We start from the raw sequence: 22,647 nt of genomic DNA, 5'->3' as shown, positions 1-22,647 counted from the left end.
AAATGTGACGCATGTGCGCGATTCTTTGAACTCTGACAGACGGCTGAGCCTCCATTTGATAGCACAAACTCTAAACACATCAAAAACAATTGTTTTCTGCATTGTGACCGAAGATTTGAACAAGAGAAACGCGTGTGTCAAACTTGTCCCAAAAGTGTTGACTGACGAACACAAGCACATGCGAGTGCCTCGGTGCCGAGAAATATTGGAAATTTGTGAAAATGATCCTCATTTTTTAAACCCAGTTATCACGGGTGGTGAGTCGTGGATTTTTGAGTATTACCCTGAGAAAAAAAAAGGCAGACTTCCGAGTGCACTGTCCACCATGAATTCATACCTACCAGGTCTACAGTGAACTCAGCTTTCTACTTTGAAATGTTCAAAAGACTTCAAAGGAGAGTCTCGCGCTGCCCAAGCAACATCAAGGACACGTGGAAAGTTCACACCGAGTCACAGCGCCTTCATTGTCAACGACTTCCTGGCCAGGACCAAAACTCCATTGGTTCCCCAGCCTCCCTACAGTCCTGACCTGGTTCCCACCGCCTTTTTTTTAGTTTCCTCAGTTAAAAAAAAGTCATGAAAGGAAAACGTTGGGACACGATTAAAAGCATCCAGGCGCACGTTACATCAGCTCTAAAGGACATTCCAGACAACGCATTCCAGGATGCCTTCCAGGCATGGAAACAACGCATTCCAGGATGCCTTCCAGGCATGGAAACAACGCATTCCAGGATGCCTTCCAGGCATGGAAACACCGCCTCCAGAAGTGTATCGAAGCAAGAGGTCGCTGTTTTGAAAATTTTTGATTATTTGTACAAATATATTCAATAAATGCTATTTTATGAATATGGTCACATTACTTACTGAACGCACCTTGTATTTGCCAGTAGGATTGGATTTTCAATCAACTTCTGGCAATGAAACAGAAGTCACTAGATAAGAGTTTACGGAAACATATTCTGATTGCAGCAGCAAACTTCAGGCTTTTGTTTTTCCCTCCAAAATCACACAGACAACTGGGAAGTTGTTGGATGCAATTTTTGTTGAGCCAAATGAAATAAATTTAAGACAAAATGTTGGGAACTGTTTTGCAGAAAAACACTTATGAATATTTTGAGTACACACTACCATTATTGGTCACAAAACACTCCTGCATATAGAATTGTAAACGTCATCGTGTGCCTGACACAGTAAGTCTGTAAGACTTGATGGTATGAAACAGGCATTCGTTGGTGCAGCTGAAGGAAGACTCAGTGTGGCTGAGTAATGTTCTTTAAATATTGAAGGAAGTCACAGTTAAATAAATGACACAGGTTTAGTTTGTATTTAATGGATTACATCCCTACAATGACAGCACTCAATAGTCATGTCAGGACTGAAAGTGAAAATGAGACAACATACACCTGAGTGGGGAAGTTGTGTAAGCACACTAAGTTCACAGCAGGAATTGTCACAGACTGGTTTGCAAACATACACGTCGTAGGTATGTGAATCCTACAACAAACTAAAACATTTTCATAGAAATAATAGATTGCCACGTCCCTCAAAAGGTTCTACATGGTGGCCATGACATTTTTCCCCCCCTCCTTGCACGCCAAACATAGTTATGCTTTAGACTGCCTCCTTGCAACTGTAAAATCAGAATACTCATCACTAAAAGAAAATATTTCAATGAAAAACAAAACGTAATCATTGAGATCCCACATTTATATTTTCTGAAGGAAAAGTACAACACACACAGGAATTTAAATCAAAATATGTACAAATAAGGTATTCACGGCAAAGATCTTACAGATATTCAAACAGTTAAACACTTACTCAAATTAAGAGCAATACAAAAAAATGTTGACACTTTATCTGAATAAATATAACAATTACATCTGTTTTGTCTGCAATTCTCAAAATAAACCACAATGCACAATTTTCGGTTACACATTTTCCTTGCCACATAACTGGTAGGCAAACACACGAGGTGCAGTGTGCACTGCCAAAATTGGTTGTATGCATGATTTTTGTTCAACAGATTCTACAAGTGATAACTTGTTTCACGCCAATGACAACTAACATCACACAAGATGAATATTTACAGGATGCTACTTCTCAACAAGACAAACAACATGAAAAATTTATCATAAATGCACAGGCGAGTGAGCCTGTGACACTGGAAAAAAAGACATCTCTCCCACAGTTACGTGAGATGTGCTCAAGATTGCACAAACAAAAAACTTGCAGACATTCCACACACTTCTAATGTGACAATGTTTAAATATCATTGTATAACTACATGACCCAATTTTAAACAACTGGATGCTGACAAAAATGTCTTTTATAAATAATATAAATAATTGTGACGAATGTTTATACAGAATAAAAATAGGGGTGAGAACAACAGCAGGTGAGGACTCCAAAGAAAAACAAACACACGGTTTGTGCAACATATAGATATCACACACGCACTCACTCGCACCTTACAATTAAGTCTGTACAGTTTAGGTCCCTTTATTCTCTCCCCACACCGGGGCCACTAAATGCGACAATGAAGTGTTTTAATCTTCCGGAATTAAATCACACCTTCCACAAATCAGTGGAGGTAAGGAACTCTACAGTCTTCAAACGTTACAGTTCTGTGTGGCTTTCCCCGTCCTTTTCTGAAAGACAAAAAAAGAAAAGATAAGATTTTTTACAATGAAACAGCAAGAGCCATCAGAAAAATATGGTGGCCCAACAACATTACTAAAGACAGTCAAATATTTTCACAATTACTGCATTGTTATATTTGTATTACTTATGTCACTTTACTGTTTTACAGGGATGGCTGTTTGTATTTACATTTCATAAAAAACTAAAAACAGGCAAAACTCAAGAAACTAAGAAATTTAATATCAGATTTTCCCCACAACTACTAAGCTTCATGCAGAGAAAAGAGTGTATGTAAGTGAAGTGTGTTGAGAAACATCTTTGCACGTTAACAAGTAAGGAATTTATCCTCCCTGTCACACAACATTTAAATATTTTGCATACTACAATAAAACGAAGTAGACCTTACGATAAGTGCACACTACTGTTACTAGAGAAATGTCAATAGATTATAATTAACGCAATGAAGCACAGACATACATGAAATAAGCAGAGATCGGTCAAGGTTAATTGCACAAGCAGAAGTATTTCCTGCTGAACAGTTGGCACTTTTGCTATAAGGGAAGGAGCACTGAATGCAGAAGAGATCTTGGTGCAAGAGAGATTGACACAACTGGCACAGAAAAGTAAGCATTGCAGGAAAACTGGTAGAGAGCTCCACTGGTGTGTCACCAGATGACATCCTGTGAGTAGCTAATAGTATGTGTGGTCACTAAGCACAACAATATGATGTTATTGTCTGGCAAATGTAATTGTTAAGGAAACGCAAATTACCTCTTGGTACAATAAAACTAACAAGTGTTGTAAAATAATTATTCTGCACACTACGAAGGGCTGAGCAATTTTGGACCTCTTCAATTTTTGTCATACTTTTAGGATTTGAAGGTCACGGCCCAGACATCAGTTTTCTAAAGCTATATGATGCATTTCTCAAAAACAATTGGGAGAAGGGGGAGGTAGAAAGGGTTCAATTTAGAAGATTTTATGGTCCAAGCACTCTTAACATGTTAAGTGCACACTCAGTCTTACGGGGCTGACAGTCGACACGCTGTTTGGGCAATATCAATCCCCTGGGCCTGATAGTGTATTTTTCACTTTGATGATCAGTGGACAGAAACAGCAGTAACAAATGTTATAATTTTAATGGAGTTTTTTAAAACATACAGTACATGAATGTAATCAGATTTGTAAGCACTACAAAATATATTTTAATTAAATTTCTAGCTGCATTGCACCCACATGTTTGTGTGTTTGTCATTCAAAACAATAACTATGCACTTTATGTACGTTTCCTTCCTTTTTGTGCAGCCAGTATTTGCTTCTTCACATATTGATAATGAATGGAGTTCCTTCATGTGAATGCCGTGTGAGCACAACTGCCAACTGTTTCCAAAATATCGTGAGTGACTCTTTCCATCCTGTCATACCTTGGAATATGTATAACACATTCAAAAAGATTGTATGCTAACTTTCGATACTGTTTTACTCTCTTTCTCAATTGACTGCTGAAAAGTGCTCACCTGAGTAATTAGATGAACAACAGTTTTTCCCTAATTATAATCAGTAACACTTATTTGTTTTCGATTAACGCACTCTTCTGGTTGACTTTGGGCCACCTGGAATGAAGGGGAAAAAATTGTAGGACTTCCGAGCCTGCAGTGTGGTTCTCTGCTTGCTGGACCGCCACGGCCACTTTCGTGCAACCAGTATTTGAAAAGGAAGTGTTACTTGCATCAGAAAATTGTGACATAGTATTTGATAATTGCCATTTCAATTTGATGATAAATCTGGAAGAATTCATTGCATGACACTGGTTGAGATGAGTGAAGAACATTTACCCATATTAGGCAAAGAAGTAGCCCCCTTTATAAATGAGTAAGCTACATTATTGTATATGGGGAAGCATCATTCATTGAATTTTTTGATCTATATAATTTGAACAAGCCCGATCTCAGGTGGATGTACTCTGGCAAGCAGAACTGCTATCACCAAATTGTAAGGTGCAAACATTATGAACTACATGCCTCAAAGAGAACACTGAGGACCTACCGAGTCATTTTTGTTTTGTTTTATTTCTGCAAATTTTTTGATAGTGAGATTTTTTGTTTGTGAATGAAAACTAGCAGTACCAAACACAGATTATCTGTCTTTTACTGGCATCACTTTGGGTACAAATAACATGGACCACATAGTAAGTTATAGTGCAATAATTGACCAAGTATACCTTCCTGCAGTAAATTAAGTTTCCTGAAAAATAAAAAGCATTCTGTGGATTAAAATGCTAATTTGTGCGTTCTGTAGTAGAATGAAACGTACACAGGCAGTCCTCCCAGTATGCCACAGTTTTGATTGGCAGGAGAGAAATTAGTGGGTGCTACATTTGCATGGGATAATGCTTTCATAAATTTTAGTTTTTACATAATTTACAATGAACCAGACTAGTACATGACAACCGCAATAATCTCTCACCAAACAGTAACAAACTTTGAGAATGCTGAGCAGAAAGTTTTCAATACCCGCAGCGATATAATTAAGTGGTTTGAAGTAAAATCTGCCTCCCTAATGAAATTTCACACAAAAAGCAGTGCATACTATGACAATAGCAACATTTGTAAAATATCTAGAAATATGTGGACTGGACACCTTTAGGTGGGGGCAATGATGACACTAGTTGTGGGAAAGGCAGATGCCACACTGGCTGAATCATATGCACAGGTAATTCGTCAATGAATGAGGATAACTTCCAAAATTCTATTGATTCAACTGAGTATTGCTAATTCACCTCAAGCTCTTAATAGAGAAAACAATGTCCACTTTGTGCCCCCCCCCCCCCCCTATTATTTAATTTAGTGTACAGCAAAGTGATATTGTCAGCTGACTTGAATCCAATATTGCCGTTTATCTGCAAATGGCTGGAGCACGCTCAACGTTTGATCAGTGTATATGCATTCTGAAGTGGTTTATCAAATTTTATGATGCCCATTAAGTGCAGTATCACTGGAGGCTGGTGTCTGAAATAGTATCCCCACCCCACATAACAACCAAACAAATTATTGATTGAAGCAGATGGAAAGATTTGCGATATTCATGAAGGAAAACCTTGAAGTCAACCAACAGCAATGTGTCCTGCTTCGTTAGCTCTTGTGGTGGTAAAGTTTGTTATTTTTCGAAAAAGTGTATGCTATTCAATTTGCACTTGAAGTAAGGATTACTAAGTGGAAAGTCTACATCCTACAATTACTGCATATGACTAATGCTGATGATACTGATAATGAACAATTTGTGACTAAGATTAGGCAGCCTGATGAGGCATAGCTTAAACCTGTACCTACTATCGGGCTTCAGAGGCCCACCTGTGATGTTTAATATTCTTCTTTGTTATTAACTATTTTAATGAAATTTTATGACGTTTGCTAATAAAAATTTACCTATTGCTTTGTGTTCAAGTGTTGGTGCATGTTTCCTCCCATAGGGGCCTTGCAGGCCCCTGCAGTTAGACGCAATTTTTCCATAACTAAATGAATGTCCGCACAGCGTCTGTTATGTCATTTGCCATTGTTGACTCATGCTGTTATTCTTTCAGTGTTCAGCAGTCCTCCTTGTGATAAGTATGTTTATTTTGGTGCATTATTTCATAACAGTTGCCTGTTCTACAAACCGAAAATCTTCTGGAGAAAAGGAGGATCGCATGAGCAGATATGCGAATTGTTGGAGCAGTCTTCTGATTCTGAAACCCATCTAGAGAATGTAAACCTTCCAGTGATGATGATAATGACGTAGATGTCTCTGAAAACTTAGAACTACATGAAGATGATGATTGTGAAAAAACCACTTATGAAGATGGAAAGAAGAATTTAGTCAAAATTCCGTTGAGTTTGACCGGTTTTCTTGTAATGGGAATGAAATATTGGCTACACCTCCTCAAGCTGGAATTTCTCGTAGGTGGAGCAAAAAGGATGTACTGAAAGACAACCAGGGACCTACAAATTATTCGATTAGTAACTGTGATAATGAAGAATCTTTTATCATGTTGTTCTTTTGTGCACCCCTCATTACAAAATGTGTATGTGGACCAACAAGGAAGGTCAAATCGTTTACAATGACTGGGTGGATATAGATATGCATGAAATGAAAGTGTTTCTTGGTGTTATTGGAGTTTACATATCAAGAAATGAAGACATCAATCAGCTTTGGAGTGTTGAGAATGGCCAAACACTGTTCAGCGACATTGTGTCTCACAACCAATTCCATGCTATTCTGAGGGTGTTGTGCTTTGACAGTGCAGCTGCCCAACATGAACAAAGGCAGAGTGATACAATTTGAACACATCAGACAAGTTTTCGAGATGTTGAAATTACCCTTAGCAATGCCTACATTCCAGAATTGTGCATGACCATGGATGAACACATTTCAAGGTCGCTGTCCATTTCAACAGTACATCCCAGCAACATGTGGTGGATTCAGAATAAAGTTGTAGGCAATTTGTGACAGTGCAACAAGCTACTATTGAAAATGAAAGTCTATTTGAGGAAGGAGGAAGTAATCAGAGTCGATGGACTTTGAGGTTGAACTTTAAAAGTCTGAACACAATATCACCTGTGATAATTTTACATCTTTTGATTTAGCTCATTATTTGTTGTCGAAAGATCTGGCACTAGTCAGTACTATCCGAAAAAACAAAAGTGAACTGTCTATCGATTTCATAACGCACAATGCACATGAAGTATACTCTACATTATTTTTGGTAATAGCCTCTTCTCTTCCTAAGAAAACTACAATTGTTACTGGCTTCAGCTCTCTTCCTGATCAACCGTAAGTGCCCATCACAATTAAAGAAGACTGAAGTTATAAAGACATACAATGCCACAAAGGGTGGGTCGGCACCATGAATCAGAAGATGCGATGCTATAGTGTGGAGAGAGAAACAAGGTGCTGGCCATTCGTGGTTTTCTTCAATATGATCTATGTAAGTACAATGAATATGGATGATCCTGGCTCCCAATAAAAAAAAAAAGGGACATTGGACTTCAATTGGGAAAGCAAGAAGGAGGGGTAAAGGAGTCAATGAATTTATTCGTAGCACCAGTTCCAGGAAGAGCAGTGAAACCACCAGCTAATAAGAGTAGAAGATGTGCGTATTGTGTACGGAAGAAAGACAGGAAATGTCAAATTACATGTTATAAGTGCACCAAACCTGAATGCTCTGCACATTCTGCTTTTGTCTGTGGATCCCAAACAAATTTGCAATATGAATAAAAGTCACTAGAAAAAGTATAAAAATTGTTCTTTAAAATGTAAACTTTAAATAAAAAAAATTATTTTAAAAGTATTTATATTTCAAAACTTGTTCACATCATAAGTAGTCAAATTAGTGCTAATTTATGTGAATTTAAATAAGATGGGCCTGAGAGGTCCGATTGTAGGGAACGCTACACAGATTTTCTGGTAAGCAGAGGATTAAAGTTAACAGAACAGTGAATCAGCGTAAATGCATCTACTGGGCCCCGGAAAACCTGCATGTTCATGCGGATGAGTTGGTAAATGTACCAGAGTTCACCTGTGGTGTGGAATATCATCCAAGCGCTTAGTAAGATCCTTTTTCTTTGATGATGTGTGACTGGAGAAGAGTGTATGGATATATTACACAAATTAATTTAATCTGGAGTACACATGCTTCGTGGAGCTGATGTCTTCTACCAATAGGACAGGGTACTACCACATCACCACCTAGCCCTATGAGCTTACGTAGATGACCATCTGCAGGGACACTGGAAATGATATCAAGTGAAAATTCATAGAGGTTATTACTAACACAATCCCATCAGAGCTTCAGGTCGGAGGACCTTCGACAGGAGATCACAGAAATATTTGCAGTGAAACACGGGCCGATGTAGCCACGGTGACAACTCAGCGTTCTACTGTCTGGCTGCCAGCAGTGCACTTGTTAACATCTAACTTAACCGTGTACTAAATGTAACACTGTAGTGCATGCATCAACAGTATTCAAATGTAAAACAAATGCATAATAAATAGCTTTCATTCCTTAAAGTGTCTTTTTGTGATCTCTATATATAACAGGACAACACAATATACAATGAACATTATAAAATGATATCAAGTGAAGATTCATAGAGGTTATTACTAACACAATCCCATCAGAGCTTCAGCTCCATCACACCATATTCATTTTCTCGACTGTATATACCACATTTGTAAGGAGATGCTTCTCACTTCTTACATCCGATGGCCTCTAGATTTTTTTCAGCAGCTGAGCAACTGCAGATGGTGCAGTCAAGTCAGTCTGATTCTCCAGGCACCATCTGACACAGAGTGTCATTTAAGGGAAAGGCATCAGTGGAAGCCAATGAGATCCCACGTGGGTTCTCTACGTGTCAGCCTGGCATGTGGACAGTGGAAAAGGATTCAGTTGAGTGGCGTTTCTACGAACTCGCCTGTCTCAATTCTCCGTTCTCGCTCTACTGCCCATTATCTGACATCTTTTGGTGCTATATTAGACAAGAAATTAATATTATGGAAAGAACAGATTGCTACTCACCACAGAAGTTGCGTTTAATCTCAGACAGTCACAAAGAAAAAACTACTATACATTCAGACACAGAAAATGCACACACGATTCACACAAGTACAACTCGCATTCATATGGCCACTGTCTCCAGCCATTGTAGTCAGATTCAGTGGCTGGAGGCAGTGGCCACGTGTGTGCAAATTACGCTTGTGTGAATGTGTGTGTGCGCATTTTCTATGTTCGAAGATGCTTTGGCCAAAAGCTGATACTTTTAGTATTTTCTTTGTGCCTGTATGTGACTCGACACCACCTGTGCGTGGTGAGTGACAATCTATCCTCCTCAAGAGATTATTGTTATTGCACCCTGGACTTTCCACTGTTAACTGAGCCATTACATTATGAAACTAGTTTTTATTTTAGTAGTGGGAGAAGCAACATTGCTCAAAGTTCTAAACACTCAATGTTGGCCACTATTGTTAAATTATTTGCCTTTCCATTGCTCTTCCATAATTTAGCAAGTGGACACTTCTCTTCCGATTATATCATCATCACAAATATATTTCCCCTCCTCCTCCAGCTCCCATTCTATTTGGAATTCACCTGTATAGTTGCTGATAATGAATATCATTTCTCGCTGCTGAAGAAGACTGTACCTAAAACACTTATACAAATCATCCTACAGTACACCGGAAAGTATCCGTACGGCGCATCATTTCTGTGCCCAAGTGCTCCTGCCTTCAGTTTGTGCATCATCATAGTTTATGCACATACACATCATTTTATAAGCCACAATTTTTTGTTTACTCTTAATTATGTAGTGTGAAAGGATGATCAGTCTTGCAGAAAATAATCGAGTCATTTGCTTCAGAGTAAGAGCTACTCCTTTGCTTTCTTCTTTATTAATTCCTGCACACATTACACCCTCACCCCCTTTACTAACTTTTACACGAGTAATGATTTTTCCCCAAACAGCTGCTTTTGTATCTATACGGTTTATTTTCTGGGATTTGTTCATAAATAAAAATACCATCTTCACTGCCACCACCATCACCTTCTCAATCTTCTCCATGAGTTTCCCTACCAACGGCAAGGGGTGCATACGAAGCGAGCCCGTCCATCTTTTCAAGTCTTCCTACCCGCTCTCTGGCTTAGCCTTCCCTTCCTTTCCTAATCAGTCTGTGTCGCTTGGCCTTCCCCTCACTCTGCTAGCCTCTATCTTCATCTTTGTGTACCTTCCTCGGCATCATCGTCTCCTCCGTTTCCTTTAAATGCCCTAACCAATTTCATTTTAGTCTTCTTCCTCACTCTTCTCTTGTGCGGGTTCCTCACTTGTCATCTTCCTAACACTTTCATATTTCATCTTTTGGAGTCTTGTTATTGCTATAAGACTTCTCAAAAACTTCATCTCACTTGCTCGTACCTTACTTTTACTCCTTACTTTTTTTTGACCTAACTTTCTACAGCATACAATGAAATTTGTATATAATATGTTCTTAATTATGAAAGAGTCTCTTATTCCATTCTTAAGAAACTTCCCATTAAGCTATCGGATCACCTTGCTCATTCTCTCATATCTTGGTCATTTCTTGAAATCTCCTGTATTACACTCTCCAGCTTTCAGCTTCTCACCACCTGATATTATGTTTACAGTAGGTCTAGCCTTTTTTCTTAGTTTGACTACCACTTCACACTTCTTTGCATTGGATTTTAGACCACTTTCACACATACAACCTATTTCCAAAAAATGAAATGGGAATTTGGTCTCCAAAACAAAACATTCACTGCTGCACTTACTCATTTCTGCCTCAACTGCAATTAATTTTCCAGCCTGGCCGAGAGCAACATTTTTCTTTAAATTGCGCAGATCCCTCAATTCCTTTCCTTCCAGCATGCCATTAGAACAATGAACACAAAATTTGTGTACTGCTCTCATTTAACAGGCTCTCAGTCTCACCACAACTCACCACTTTATTTTCACCTTATTTCTTAACTGGCATGAAACTATAAAATAGTAGTTCTCATTCAAAGTCCAGCCACGTGGCTGTATTCATGCTGATACAACTCAAGCACAATTTGTGCACTAATGTAGCATCAGATGACTGGGCTACAACTATTACAATACGTGGATCTTCCCTCTATCACCAGAGAGGGGATGGGTTTTGTAATGGATTCCAAACACTTATGCCACCTCTGGAAGTTGCAGATGTCTCAACTGTATGAGCAAATGTTCTACGCTCACAATCACATGGGTAAGTGGTGTATTTTCTTACTGACTATCCAGTTTAGAGCACTACAATGTTCCTACACCAATACAGCTGTCTGCTATCTTTGCCTTTTACTTTGCTATTTGTTTCTATTGGATTCCTCTTTCATCCCATTCCACTACAAATGGCAGTAGTGAGTTCTTTCATCATCTTAATACTTCAAGCATGAATAGCCCCCCCCCCCCCCCCCAAAAAAAAAAAAAACTCCTTTCCCACAGTTCCGTGGCTCATGAAAACAACACACATTTAGGCTCTGATTTAGTGAAATTAACATTTGGTAATACAAACTGTAAAAGAGTGTCTTTATCAAGCATGTTACAAAGGATTACATGTAAACCAGTATGTTAGCAGGAAGCAACAGGAAACACAATATTACAATGATTTTTTTTAAAGAAAGAAAGAAAGGTTCCTTCTTTGCAAGTATGGAAGAAAAGCTCAAGAAAAAATTGTGGAAAACCCAGACTATAGTCTGATTAAAATTACTTGCTAGATGACACTTCAAGCATTGGAGCTGATTTCCTCCAATCAGTGTGCTAAAGTCACACACCAACCACTCACCATTGCCAGAAAGCCACAATAATTAGTCAGCTCACTTCCATTTCCCTGCCCGGCATTCTTTCTTGCCACTTCCAAAATTGCTCTGCATTACCAATTAACAGCATTTGTTAAGTGTTTTGTTGTGTTTGTGTTACCTACTACTGAGCGATAGCTGGCAGCAGATGGGGGCAACACTGCAGCGACAAGTGATAGCTATCAACTATCAAGTAATTTTTAATGGACTATAGCCAAGAATACCCAACAAGTAAAAATGAAAATAGCCCAGGTCTGTTGCATTCTATTGTTAATACCCCAACCCACTTAAGAGGTTAATTAACCAAAATGGCTGTGAAATTACAAACTTTTAAGGTTTTGTCAGTGACAGTTCAATAGTGGCGCCAAAATATTATGACATATGCCAACAGACAACCATTCCTAAAAATCATTTACAAATCAAATACTTCTAATTTCCTTCTTTTCTTACATATCCTGATCTTGTACCATATGTAGGGTAGACGCACTTCCGATATTAACGGACCCATCCACTACTGAGTAAGGAAAGTGACTATACTGTTCATCAGCGTACCATTACAGACTGACAAATACGAGCCTGTCAGATTTACTAAAACTGATGAAGAGATCACAAGTAATAACATCAAAAACCTTCAACAAAAAATTTAAAGAAGTATTACAGAATTACCACAGACAGAAGAATGTAAAAGGAATGAAACTGGAAGACAATTTTATGCGAAGGGAAGAGGAAATGGTGGAATATAAGAGGGGATGCATTAAAGTATTTCCTTGACACCACATTCACTCAAAATTACTGAGAATTTTGAGCGAGTATGCCATGACAGAAATATTCCACCTGCTGCCAAGATATGAGAGACAGCTGAAGTACCCTCAGTCATCAAGGAGAATGTAATAAAATCGATGGTAAAGAAAGCAGGTGCGGACAGGTCTGAATATTACCAAACCGTATGTTTAATACGTCACAGTTGGAAAAGAGTAATGCAAATAATTTACAGAATAACAGAAAGGCTTGCCGAAGCCAAACTGACTGACAAAATTAGTTTAGATTTCAGGAAATCTAGGAACGTGCATTACAAGATATCTTAAGAAAGGCAAATCCACACCTCTAAATCATCTGTAAATTTAAAGAAAGCATTCACATTTGGTTCTTAACTTAAAAGAGCAATTCAAAACTCATTTAGCACAGCTGTAACTATTTTAATGCATGGTGATACATCACTAAGAATTACAGATAATGGAGAAGAAAATAAAATATTTTTTCTCACACTTTACAGGTATACTATACGACTACCCTCAGTCACATGGACAACACATCTGACCACCATACATTCTAAAGCATAGATGGAGTCAATGATGAGAGTGCACTAGAAACCACATTTTTGAGTTCTGGAACCATTTTTTGCACAGACAAAAATCTTGCTGGAAGACTTAATCCATGAAATCTGTATTGAGCTGTGGCATCAGCCATTACTTGAGCATGTCCAAGTAAATGTAGAAGCACTTAGCTCACTGAAGAGACAATAGATTCTACACTTTTTGCAACAAGACACTGCAGCCAAGTCAATTACAGGCCTTTGTGTACTCCATCTTCAAATATAGTGCTAGTTAATCTCTTCACTTATGTGGAAGACTGCATCATCACAAAAATGAGGCACGTAGTAAACGTTTCTTCCTCCGACTTCCAGCAGTGCCATAGCAAATTCGCATGTATGAAGTAGTGTTCTTGTTTCAATTACTGTAAAATTTCAGTTACATTCAGTTCCATCAGGAGAACTTGCCAAATTATTGTTTGTGGTTCCCTGCTAGCTTCACATGTGGATATCCATGAACTATGACAATTGATGAATTCTAACATCCAGGATGCCTTCTACATGGAATCTACCATTTTCATTTATGACCTGGTACTTTTCAATTACGCATCACCAACTACCGAATCACTGAATTTGTGCAATGATCAATATTTTGAACTTTCACATTCTCTGTATTTATCATCGACGTATCACTATGCATTAAATAGTTACGGACATTTGTAATCACCGAGCGAGGTGGCGCAGTGGTTAGACACTGGACTCTCATTCGGGAGGACGATGGTTCAATCCCGCGTCCCGCCATCCTGATTTAGGTTTTCCGTGATTTCCCTAAATCGCTCCAGGCAAATGCCGGGATGGTTCCTTTCAAAGGGCACGGCCGACTTCCTTCCCCGTCCTTCCCTAATCCGATGAGACCGATGACCTCGCTGTCTGGTCTCCTTCCCCAAACCAACCAACATTCGTAATCATTATTTTGAACTGCCCAGTACTCTGACTTGCAAGCACAACAAAACTTTCCAATCCAGAATGATGTAACATAACTGGAAGAAAGAGAGCTACAATCAATTTTTCCTTCACTATGGCAACACCTCACACACCTGAAGAGGATGAATTACTGCTACACTGTTCTTCTGGTATTAATGAAGTGTAACATTAACTACTAATAAGCAATCTGTTCAGATGCCCAACATTTTCATTTTCTAAGCTTTGGCAATTCATAGTTTGAACTGATTCAATAATACAGGAGAAAAATTGTAGATATAGATCCATAAATAACTCAAATTGAATTATTTTTATGCCAAACATTTCCCCTATATATATCCTCATTTTTTAAAAAACCTTTTGTACAATAGTTTTCATGCCACATTTTCTTAATGTCGTTCTTTTAGAATGTGTGTGTAAAATTTAAATTAAACTTTTACATTACAAAAAAAGAGATCCAAAGTGAAGTTCTACAATCCCAGCAGTAGTATTTACAGATGAAAATAACAATATACCATTACAATGTTAGTGACTGACATAGGTCATGCTAGTAAATCCCTCAAGAAATGAGACATAAGGAAATGGCAGACATACATTTTGTGTTTGTGTGTGTGCGCGTGTGCGTGTAATCTCACGCAGCGATGATTGCAAACAAGGCATGGATAGCACACACAACAACAGCCGAGGCAAACCAGGAAGGCTGCTCCTGAGAGAGGTCTGTAAAGATTTTCATTATTCAGCCATGAAGATCCACAACCATAAGCCGCTTCACTTATTCTCAATTGAATAGAAGGATACTGAAGGTTGAAAAATAAAGTGCTACCATAAACAAGATAAATATTCCATAAATGCAGGTCTGAAATTCCTCAACAAATTTCTTAACTTGAAATGTGGGAGATTTTATGAAACACTATATTATAAACTTTTGGGGAACCTAAACATAGAAAGATAACTTGATATACGTTGACTATATTTTTTAAATGTAAAGTTATTTATCACTGCTGGCTCCCCATACATGACAGTAATTATTAACTTGAAATAGATTTGCCTTTCAAATACGTATATGTATACAAATGTTGACTTATTTTAAGCACAACAAAAAGAAGTAAACTTGGGGGAAAATGGGAAGTAGAAGAACAGGAAACTCATTGTTTCAGCAATAATTTTATGAGTCAAGTACCAGTGAAGTGGCTTCATTCCTGCAAGGCCACACCATTAGCACTGGGTATCCTTCGTGTCTTTTCTTGACAAGAGAAAATTATTCTATGAGCAGCAAAAATTTGAAAGAATTTTAGTTTATTTGCATTTCTGAACAGATTAATGGACCCAATTGCCCTAATAACAAATGCTATGTAGTTCTAGTGCATCAACTGAATTTACTGTATCTCCACCAAATTCATTCCAGATTTTTTGTGTAGCATTTTCACCGCACTTACTAGTAAGGTTTATTATATTTCAAACACCACCATATGTCACAGCAGTGTGAAGAAAGAGTGTGAGAGTGTGTGAGTGTGTGTGTGTGTGTGTGTGTGTGTGTGTGTGTGTGTGTGTGTGTGTGTGTAGTAACAAAGCTTTTGCCATTTAAATTTTGTTTCCTTTTGGAGTAAAATGGTGAAAGCATTAGCAAACATATTAAGATCAGCTCATTTTAAGAAAGGAGTTGCCACAATGGAAAGCTATATATATATATATAATGGAAGGAAACATTTCACGTGGGAAAAATTATATATAAAAACAAAGATGAGGTGACCTACCGAACAAAAGCGCTGGCAGGTCGATAGACACACAAACAAACACGAACATACACACAAAATTCAAGCTTTCGCAACAAACTGTTGCCTCATCAGGAAAGAGGGAAGGAGAGGGGAAGACGAAAGGAAGTGGGTTTTAAGGGAGAGGGTAAGGAGTCATTCCAATCCCGGGAGCGGAAAGACTTACCTTAGGGGGAAAAAAAGGACAGGTATACACTCGCACACACGCACATATCCATCCACACATACAGACACAAGCAGACATATTTAAAGACCTTTTATATGTCTGCTTGTGTCTGTATGTGTGGATGGATATGTGCGTGTGTGCGAGTGTATACCTGTCCTTTTTTCCCCCTAAGGTAAGTCTTTCCGCTCCCGGGATTGGAATGACTCCTTACCCTCTCCCTTAAAACCCACTTCCTTTCGTCTTCCCCTCTCCTTCCCTCTTTCCTGATGAGGCAACAGTTTGTTGCGAAAGCTTGAATTTTGTGTGTATGTTTGTGTTTGTTTGTGTGTCTATCGACCTGCCAGCGCTTTTGTTCGGTAAGTCACCTCATCTTTGTTTATATATATATATATATATGTGTGTGTGTGTGTGTGTGTGTGTGTGTGTGTGTGTGTGGAGGAGAGAAGGAGGTGACAAGTGTGTATTACGTAACAAATCTGTGCTCGTCTGTAATGTGGCAAATGATGACCACTCTTTTCCCCTGCCACGCTCCCTAGACAAACTAACCTTTTACGACATCCGCTTTCTTGTCGCTGGACAGAGGGTCTGCTGAAGCTGGCAAATCGGGCTCGGGCACCACCGGTCCGCCCTCCTCAGCACCACCCGTCATGTCCTCCGGGAGCGGAACGGCCTCGGGGTCCATGTCGGGACTCCTATCTTCTCCATCATCAGAGGTGGAGTCTGGGAGTGGTTGATCCGATTCAGTTTTTTTGTCTGTGGTAGTTTCATTTTTGTCTTTGCTTCCTGAAGATGACGTGTCTTCTGCTGAAAAATAAAAGTTAGGCGGAAACTTATCTCGAGTACAGCTGTCTGCCTTTCTGAACAGTTTTGTTCAGAAAACCAGCTCCACCTTCAAATATGCCCTACATTAAAAATCCATTGCCTCAGACTATTTGCAAGCTGAAAAATGTAATCTGTGAAATATCTTCATCTCTTACAGTGCTTGGTAGTCTTGTGGGCATTATTAGCAATGTTACTACATAGCAACAACATTGACAGACATTAACAGTTGACCCAAGTTTTCTTGTAGCATGTGTCAATAATAGGACTGACTTACACTGATTACATTAGATCAGAAGCAGTATTCATTCCATAGACCCAAAAAAACGAGAGGACTCTCGTGTGTGCAGACCATGTCAGAAAGTATAAGGTAAAAAAACATGTAACATCTGAATATAATGCTTACTACCTCTAACATTTTTCAGGAGATTGTCAAAATAGGTGAATATATTTACAGTACACTGGCAGTGGTGATATTTACATTTCCATTGTTAAGATATTCATCTACAGAGTAGGAGTTGCCTATCAAAATGTCTTTCAAACTCTGTTTAAACCCTGCTGTATCTGAAACCAAGTTTTTAATGGTTGCTGGCAATTTACTGGAAATTGTATGTTCCTGAATATTGGACTAAACAAATATTATGAGGGTCACTGCATTAGTCATGACAATTATTTTTTGTCTTGAGAATGCCATCGAATTAAAAGATTCTGAAATATGCAAATGGAAGGTTATTTCATATGCAAACATTAGGTGTAGTGTGACAGATGAACACACTGCCATAAAAGATATAGCACGAGAAAAAAAGATGAAACGAATCATGTTGTTTAAAATTTGTTTTACTGTCATTTGCAATAGTGCACAATAGTAAAGGGCAGGAACTGACATGTTAGAGCTCCTCAAAGTAGTTTCCCAACAAATCCATCACTCTCTGCCAACAACGTTGAAAATGCAAAATACAAGTTGCCTCACCATGAGTGAATTGTCTGATCTTGTTTCACTGTTTTGGGAATGTCTTCATCTGTTCAAAAGTGTGTTCCATGCAATAGCTCCTTCAGTTTTCGTATGAGGTCCTAATCGCAAGGTGATAAGTCTGGCGAATATGGTGGGTGCTCCAGTACTTCCCACCCCCATCGCACGAGCAGATTCCACACACATTCTGCCGCACGTGCTCTCACATTGCCCTGAGGAATAAATGAATCGTGTAGATATTCAGGATGTTTCTCCCGAACGGCCCGTCATAGGTGCCACTGCAGGAAAGTGCAACCGTAGAGCTGTGCATTAACAGTTGGACCATGTGAGACAAAATGGCACAATTACTCCTCTAATTTCATAGGCTCTGATGGCCATTAACTTCATAGGGCATGGATTTTAATGAAATTGCTACCTTTGTGGTGAACCTACAAGACACCATTCCGTGGACTGGTGTTTTAGTTCTGGCTCATAGGCCCTGGCCCAAAATTCACGTATGGCAACGATTCTCAGAAGCATATTGCCTCCCTTCACTGCAGATGAAAGTTTCACAGTGTGTCTACTTTTCCACAACATTTAGTGCATGACGCACACACTTTGCAATAACTTTACATGTGTATTACTCGAATCTAAGCCGCACTTTTTTTTCCAGTTTTTGTAATCCAAAAAACCACCTGTGGCTTAGAATCAAGTGCAAAGTAAGCGGAAGTTCTGAAAAATGTTGGTAGGTGCCGCCACAACTAACTTCTGCTGTCGAATATATGTAGCGCTACACAGGCATTCTTTGCAGCCACAAAGATAAATACTGGCACCAAAACCTCTGCGTCAGTAAATAAATTTAAAAAAAAGGCGGAAGACGAGCTTTTTTTCCTCCACCCCGAGTTTCATACATTATCCATCGAAGTAAATACAAATTCCGTATTGTTCATCTTCGAATGTTGCAGCGTTTCAATGTACTATGAAAATCCGACTGGCAAGACTGTTAGGGATGTTTGTCAATATCGCCAACTCTACGTTCTACATTTTTCCTACCTGTGAGAAGAGATGGTTGTCAATAGGAACTTTTATGAATTGTGAAACACATGCAGTATTCTCTTAGCCATAAGAATAATACGAATACAAACATTTTGCCACGTATTCTTTCGTGTTTGCTGCTATCTCATTTAAATTCAGTCTGCCTAATAAACTACGAAACTAGAGTGAGACAACAGCAAACGCGTAAGAATATACATATCATGCCATGTTTATATTTGTATTATTCTTACGCATAATAGTGATACAGTCAGAAATTAAGCACGGCAATTGACTAGATTATTAAATCTAGGATGACTAATTTCTGTGCAAAATGTAATGAACTAAAGAGGCGTCTGCAAAGATTTTCAAATGGAGAAAAATTTTCGCTAAACTCTCGTTCAGAATATCTTCTATCATAAGCAGTCTGTTATTTGGTTCTTGTTTATCATTATCAAAGAAAGCAGCAGTGTAAGTAACAACAAATAGCAGTCTCTTGCCATTGTTTCGCAAATGAGACTGAAGCCGCGGTAGCACGCACAAAAGCGAGCCATGCCGCGAGTGGCGACAGGCCGTAAACACTCATTATCAGAATGCGACAAACAATGCATGACACAGTACAGCAATGCATCTTCAGCTTAGAGTGACGTAAACACCTATAACAAAGAGAATGGCACTTATCAGATCAAAGAAAAATAAGCAATCGATTCAAACCAGACGAAGCACTTGAAAACTGAAGGGTACCCGTATAAATACGGACTGAGCGCCCGACACATAATGGCTACCTGGTAAAGCTTAACTGCTAAGCCTACGTCTCAAACCAAACTACTGCAGCTGTATCGCCACTCATTCGACCTAAATTGTGTCTCATATTACAATGGACCAACTTTGTTTCGATTTGGAGGTGCGGCCTAAAACTTTTCTCTCCCCTTGAATTTTGAGTCTCAAATTTCAGGTGCGGCTTAGATTCGGGAAAATTTTTTTTCCTTGATTTCGAATCTCATTTTTCAGGTGCGGCTTACATTCGAGTGCGGCTTAGATTCGAGTAAATACGGTAGCTCATGTATAATACTACAGATTATTGTCTTCTCAATACCAATGTGGCACTGTAATCCCTTTAGTGCCCATCTTCTGTGATTCTCCTAGCAGTGGGAAAAATCTAGATATGATCACAGTCTGCCCCCACACACTGACAGGCTGCCCAGATCAGCACGTGTCTGCCATTACAGCTCTGCAGCACCTGAATGCATCTTCTCGCTGAGCAGCTGTTCAGTATGGTAGAGCAGCATTTCATACCTCTTCCACCAAGCTCCTCATGCCACTGTCACACATTCCTTCCACTGTCAACTGCAATCTGAGAGCACTGTTCAAGTTGGGTAACATCAACCCTGAACTGCCGCTCAATTCACAATGCGGTCTCCCTTCGTGCTTCATTTTCCTGGAGAGGACTGCCATCTAGAATATGTCACATTACTGTGGACTCCTGGGGAGACTCCTGATGCCATGGAATGCATGCAGTTTGTAATGTACTATTGTCTACTCTTGCAACTGATGCTAAAACACATTTGTAACGACAAAATTTTTCTTTCTTTTTCTTGTGCTATACCTTTATGGTGGTATTTGTTTTCACCCATCCTCTACACACAATATTTGCATATGAACTAACTCTCCATCTGCATATTTCAGAATTTTTTAATTTGCTAGCATTTTCAAGATAAAAAACATTGCCATGACATGACCTTCGTATGAAACCGTGTTTCCATGCAGAGTGTCGTGTGGACTGTGACCCACGTGAATTAAGCCCCTTGGCTCAGGTCCTATTATGTTAGAGGTGAGCATGAGGACTCTCACCTTGTATCAAACCAATTTGATTTTCAGTCACAAGTTTGCCTTTGCCATGTGAAGGATAGCTCGGGTGATAAAATTACAAGAGAGTACACAGGAAACTCATTTTGGTCGTTGCAAGAAAGAGACTTTCCATAGACATAAGAAAGGCAGTGGCAAACATTATCATCAATACAGTTGATTTCAAAATTTAAAAACTTTAATCCTTATTGCAAGGAGTTGGAGAAGGTATCCGACAGCAAGCAATCTGGCTCCTTCACTGATGACATTCACATACCAAAAGTCTTGCAGTTGCTCCAATGAATCCTTTCGTTTGCCAGCTCATTCAGCAATGGCAAGTACAATCTAGTTTGGTAAGCGGAAAAAAAAAAAATCACATGGAAATACTAATGGGTTGAGTAGCTTTTAAGGCCTCTTTGTAGGTATCAAGCACGAATTTACCGACTATTTTTTGTAACATGAAATAAAACCAGACTGTTCAAAGAATTTCTTGAGGCTAAATTGTGTAACTCCATTTGAAGTTTTGTTTTTACAGATACTACCTGTCTCCTAAGAGTGTCCAATTTAGAAATCAGTATGGAAATGCATTCCAGAAGGTAATCCAATTGATCTTTAGACACACTATGCTTTTGAAACCAGCTGGATGTCTATTACTGAGCTTAAATATCAGCTGAAACATTTGGTCCTGATACTCTACGTAGAAGCCATCACGGTCTTTTCTTCAGATGTTCTTTCCTGTGTGCAAAACTGCCAGCAAAAACACAAGTGACATCAGCTCTAATTTATATGAGGCACACATTCATCGTCTGTCTTTAGTGATAACTGTGCCAGGTCTTCGTACATACGTCAGTCCATGTGAGCTTTCCACAACTGGTCGAGTCACACGTGAATGCCGGTGCGAAAGTGTGGTAAGCTTCTGTATCCACGCCCCATGAGAACACAGCTCGAGAAAAGGTGGGACCGAGGCTTATCATCCTGTGGACAACAAGGTCATTACAGACCAACTCAGACTGGGGGAGGTAAGGCTGGAAAGTGGCCATGCTCTTTACAAAGGAACCATCCTAGCATTTGCCTTAAGCAATTTCAAGAAACCATGGAAAACCTAAATCAGACTGTCTGCAGGGGAATTTCAACCACCAACCTATCAAATGCAGGTCCAACATATGACCACTCTACCAGTAAAATGAATTTACACTATGGTATGCATCACATTGGATTGCATCTCTATGAAAAAAAAAAAGAGGCTGAGTGAAGTGTGACTGCACGGCATTCGATTACGCATGGAAGTAGGCACCTACTGCCACCTGGTGCTACTCACAGCATAGCGTCAGAGAAGGTTAAATCTCGTCAGCTGACAGTGGTGCACGTAACAGCTCGAAACAACGCTCCCATTTTATGCAATGCATACAGGGTGAAACCAGTTTCTCCCAGCATATAAAATGTTCTAAGAACTTGCAGGAATTCAGCCGGGTTCCATCTTGAACAGACACCATTTTTATACAGGTGCTCAACCCTTCAGTTTTGAGGCACAATTAATTATGTTAATTATGTACTGCTGCATTTTGACCAGAGAGAGAGAGAGAGAGAGAGAGAGAGAGAGAGATCCCAAGCAGAAAGTAATCAAAAACGTCACATGCTAATTTAATCTAGATTGCTTCCTCGATAACCCTGTCCCAATATCTGACTAAGTTCACACCAGAACTTCTATGTTGATATATTCCACAAGGTGACCAGTACCAAGGAAATGTTCTGCTAAAGTAGATTTGCTCAGTTCTC

General features: G+C 39.1%; 1 protein-coding gene across 3 annotated transcripts in view; it reads right to left on the bottom strand.

The window, feature by feature from the left end:
• Positions 1-1,686: 1,686 nt before the first annotated feature.
• LOC124717016 (hypoxia up-regulated protein 1) overlaps positions 1,687-22,647 on the bottom strand; it is a 98,468-nt gene continuing 77,507 nt past the window's right edge. For 2 of the 3 annotated variants that reach the window (XM_047243660.1, XM_047243661.1), the window contains exons 16-17: positions 16,773-17,030; positions 1,687-2,648 (exon numbers count right to left, since the gene is read on the bottom strand). In XM_047243660.1, coding sequence (XP_047099616.1) covers positions 2,617-2,648; positions 16,773-17,030 — 290 coding nt within the window. In that variant the 3' untranslated portion in view covers positions 1,687-2,616. The remainder of the gene's footprint in view (positions 2,649-16,772; positions 17,031-22,647) is intronic. The other variant, XM_047243662.1, reaches the window with a different exon arrangement.

Source organism: Schistocerca piceifrons, chromosome 9, assembly GCF_021461385.2.
Source record: "Schistocerca piceifrons isolate TAMUIC-IGC-003096 chromosome 9, iqSchPice1.1, whole genome shotgun sequence".
NCBI classification, from domain to species: domain Eukaryota; kingdom Metazoa; phylum Arthropoda; class Insecta; order Orthoptera; family Acrididae; genus Schistocerca; species Schistocerca piceifrons.
Note: the sequence above shows the minus strand (reverse complement) of the source record. Positions and strands in the feature narration are given on the sequence as shown.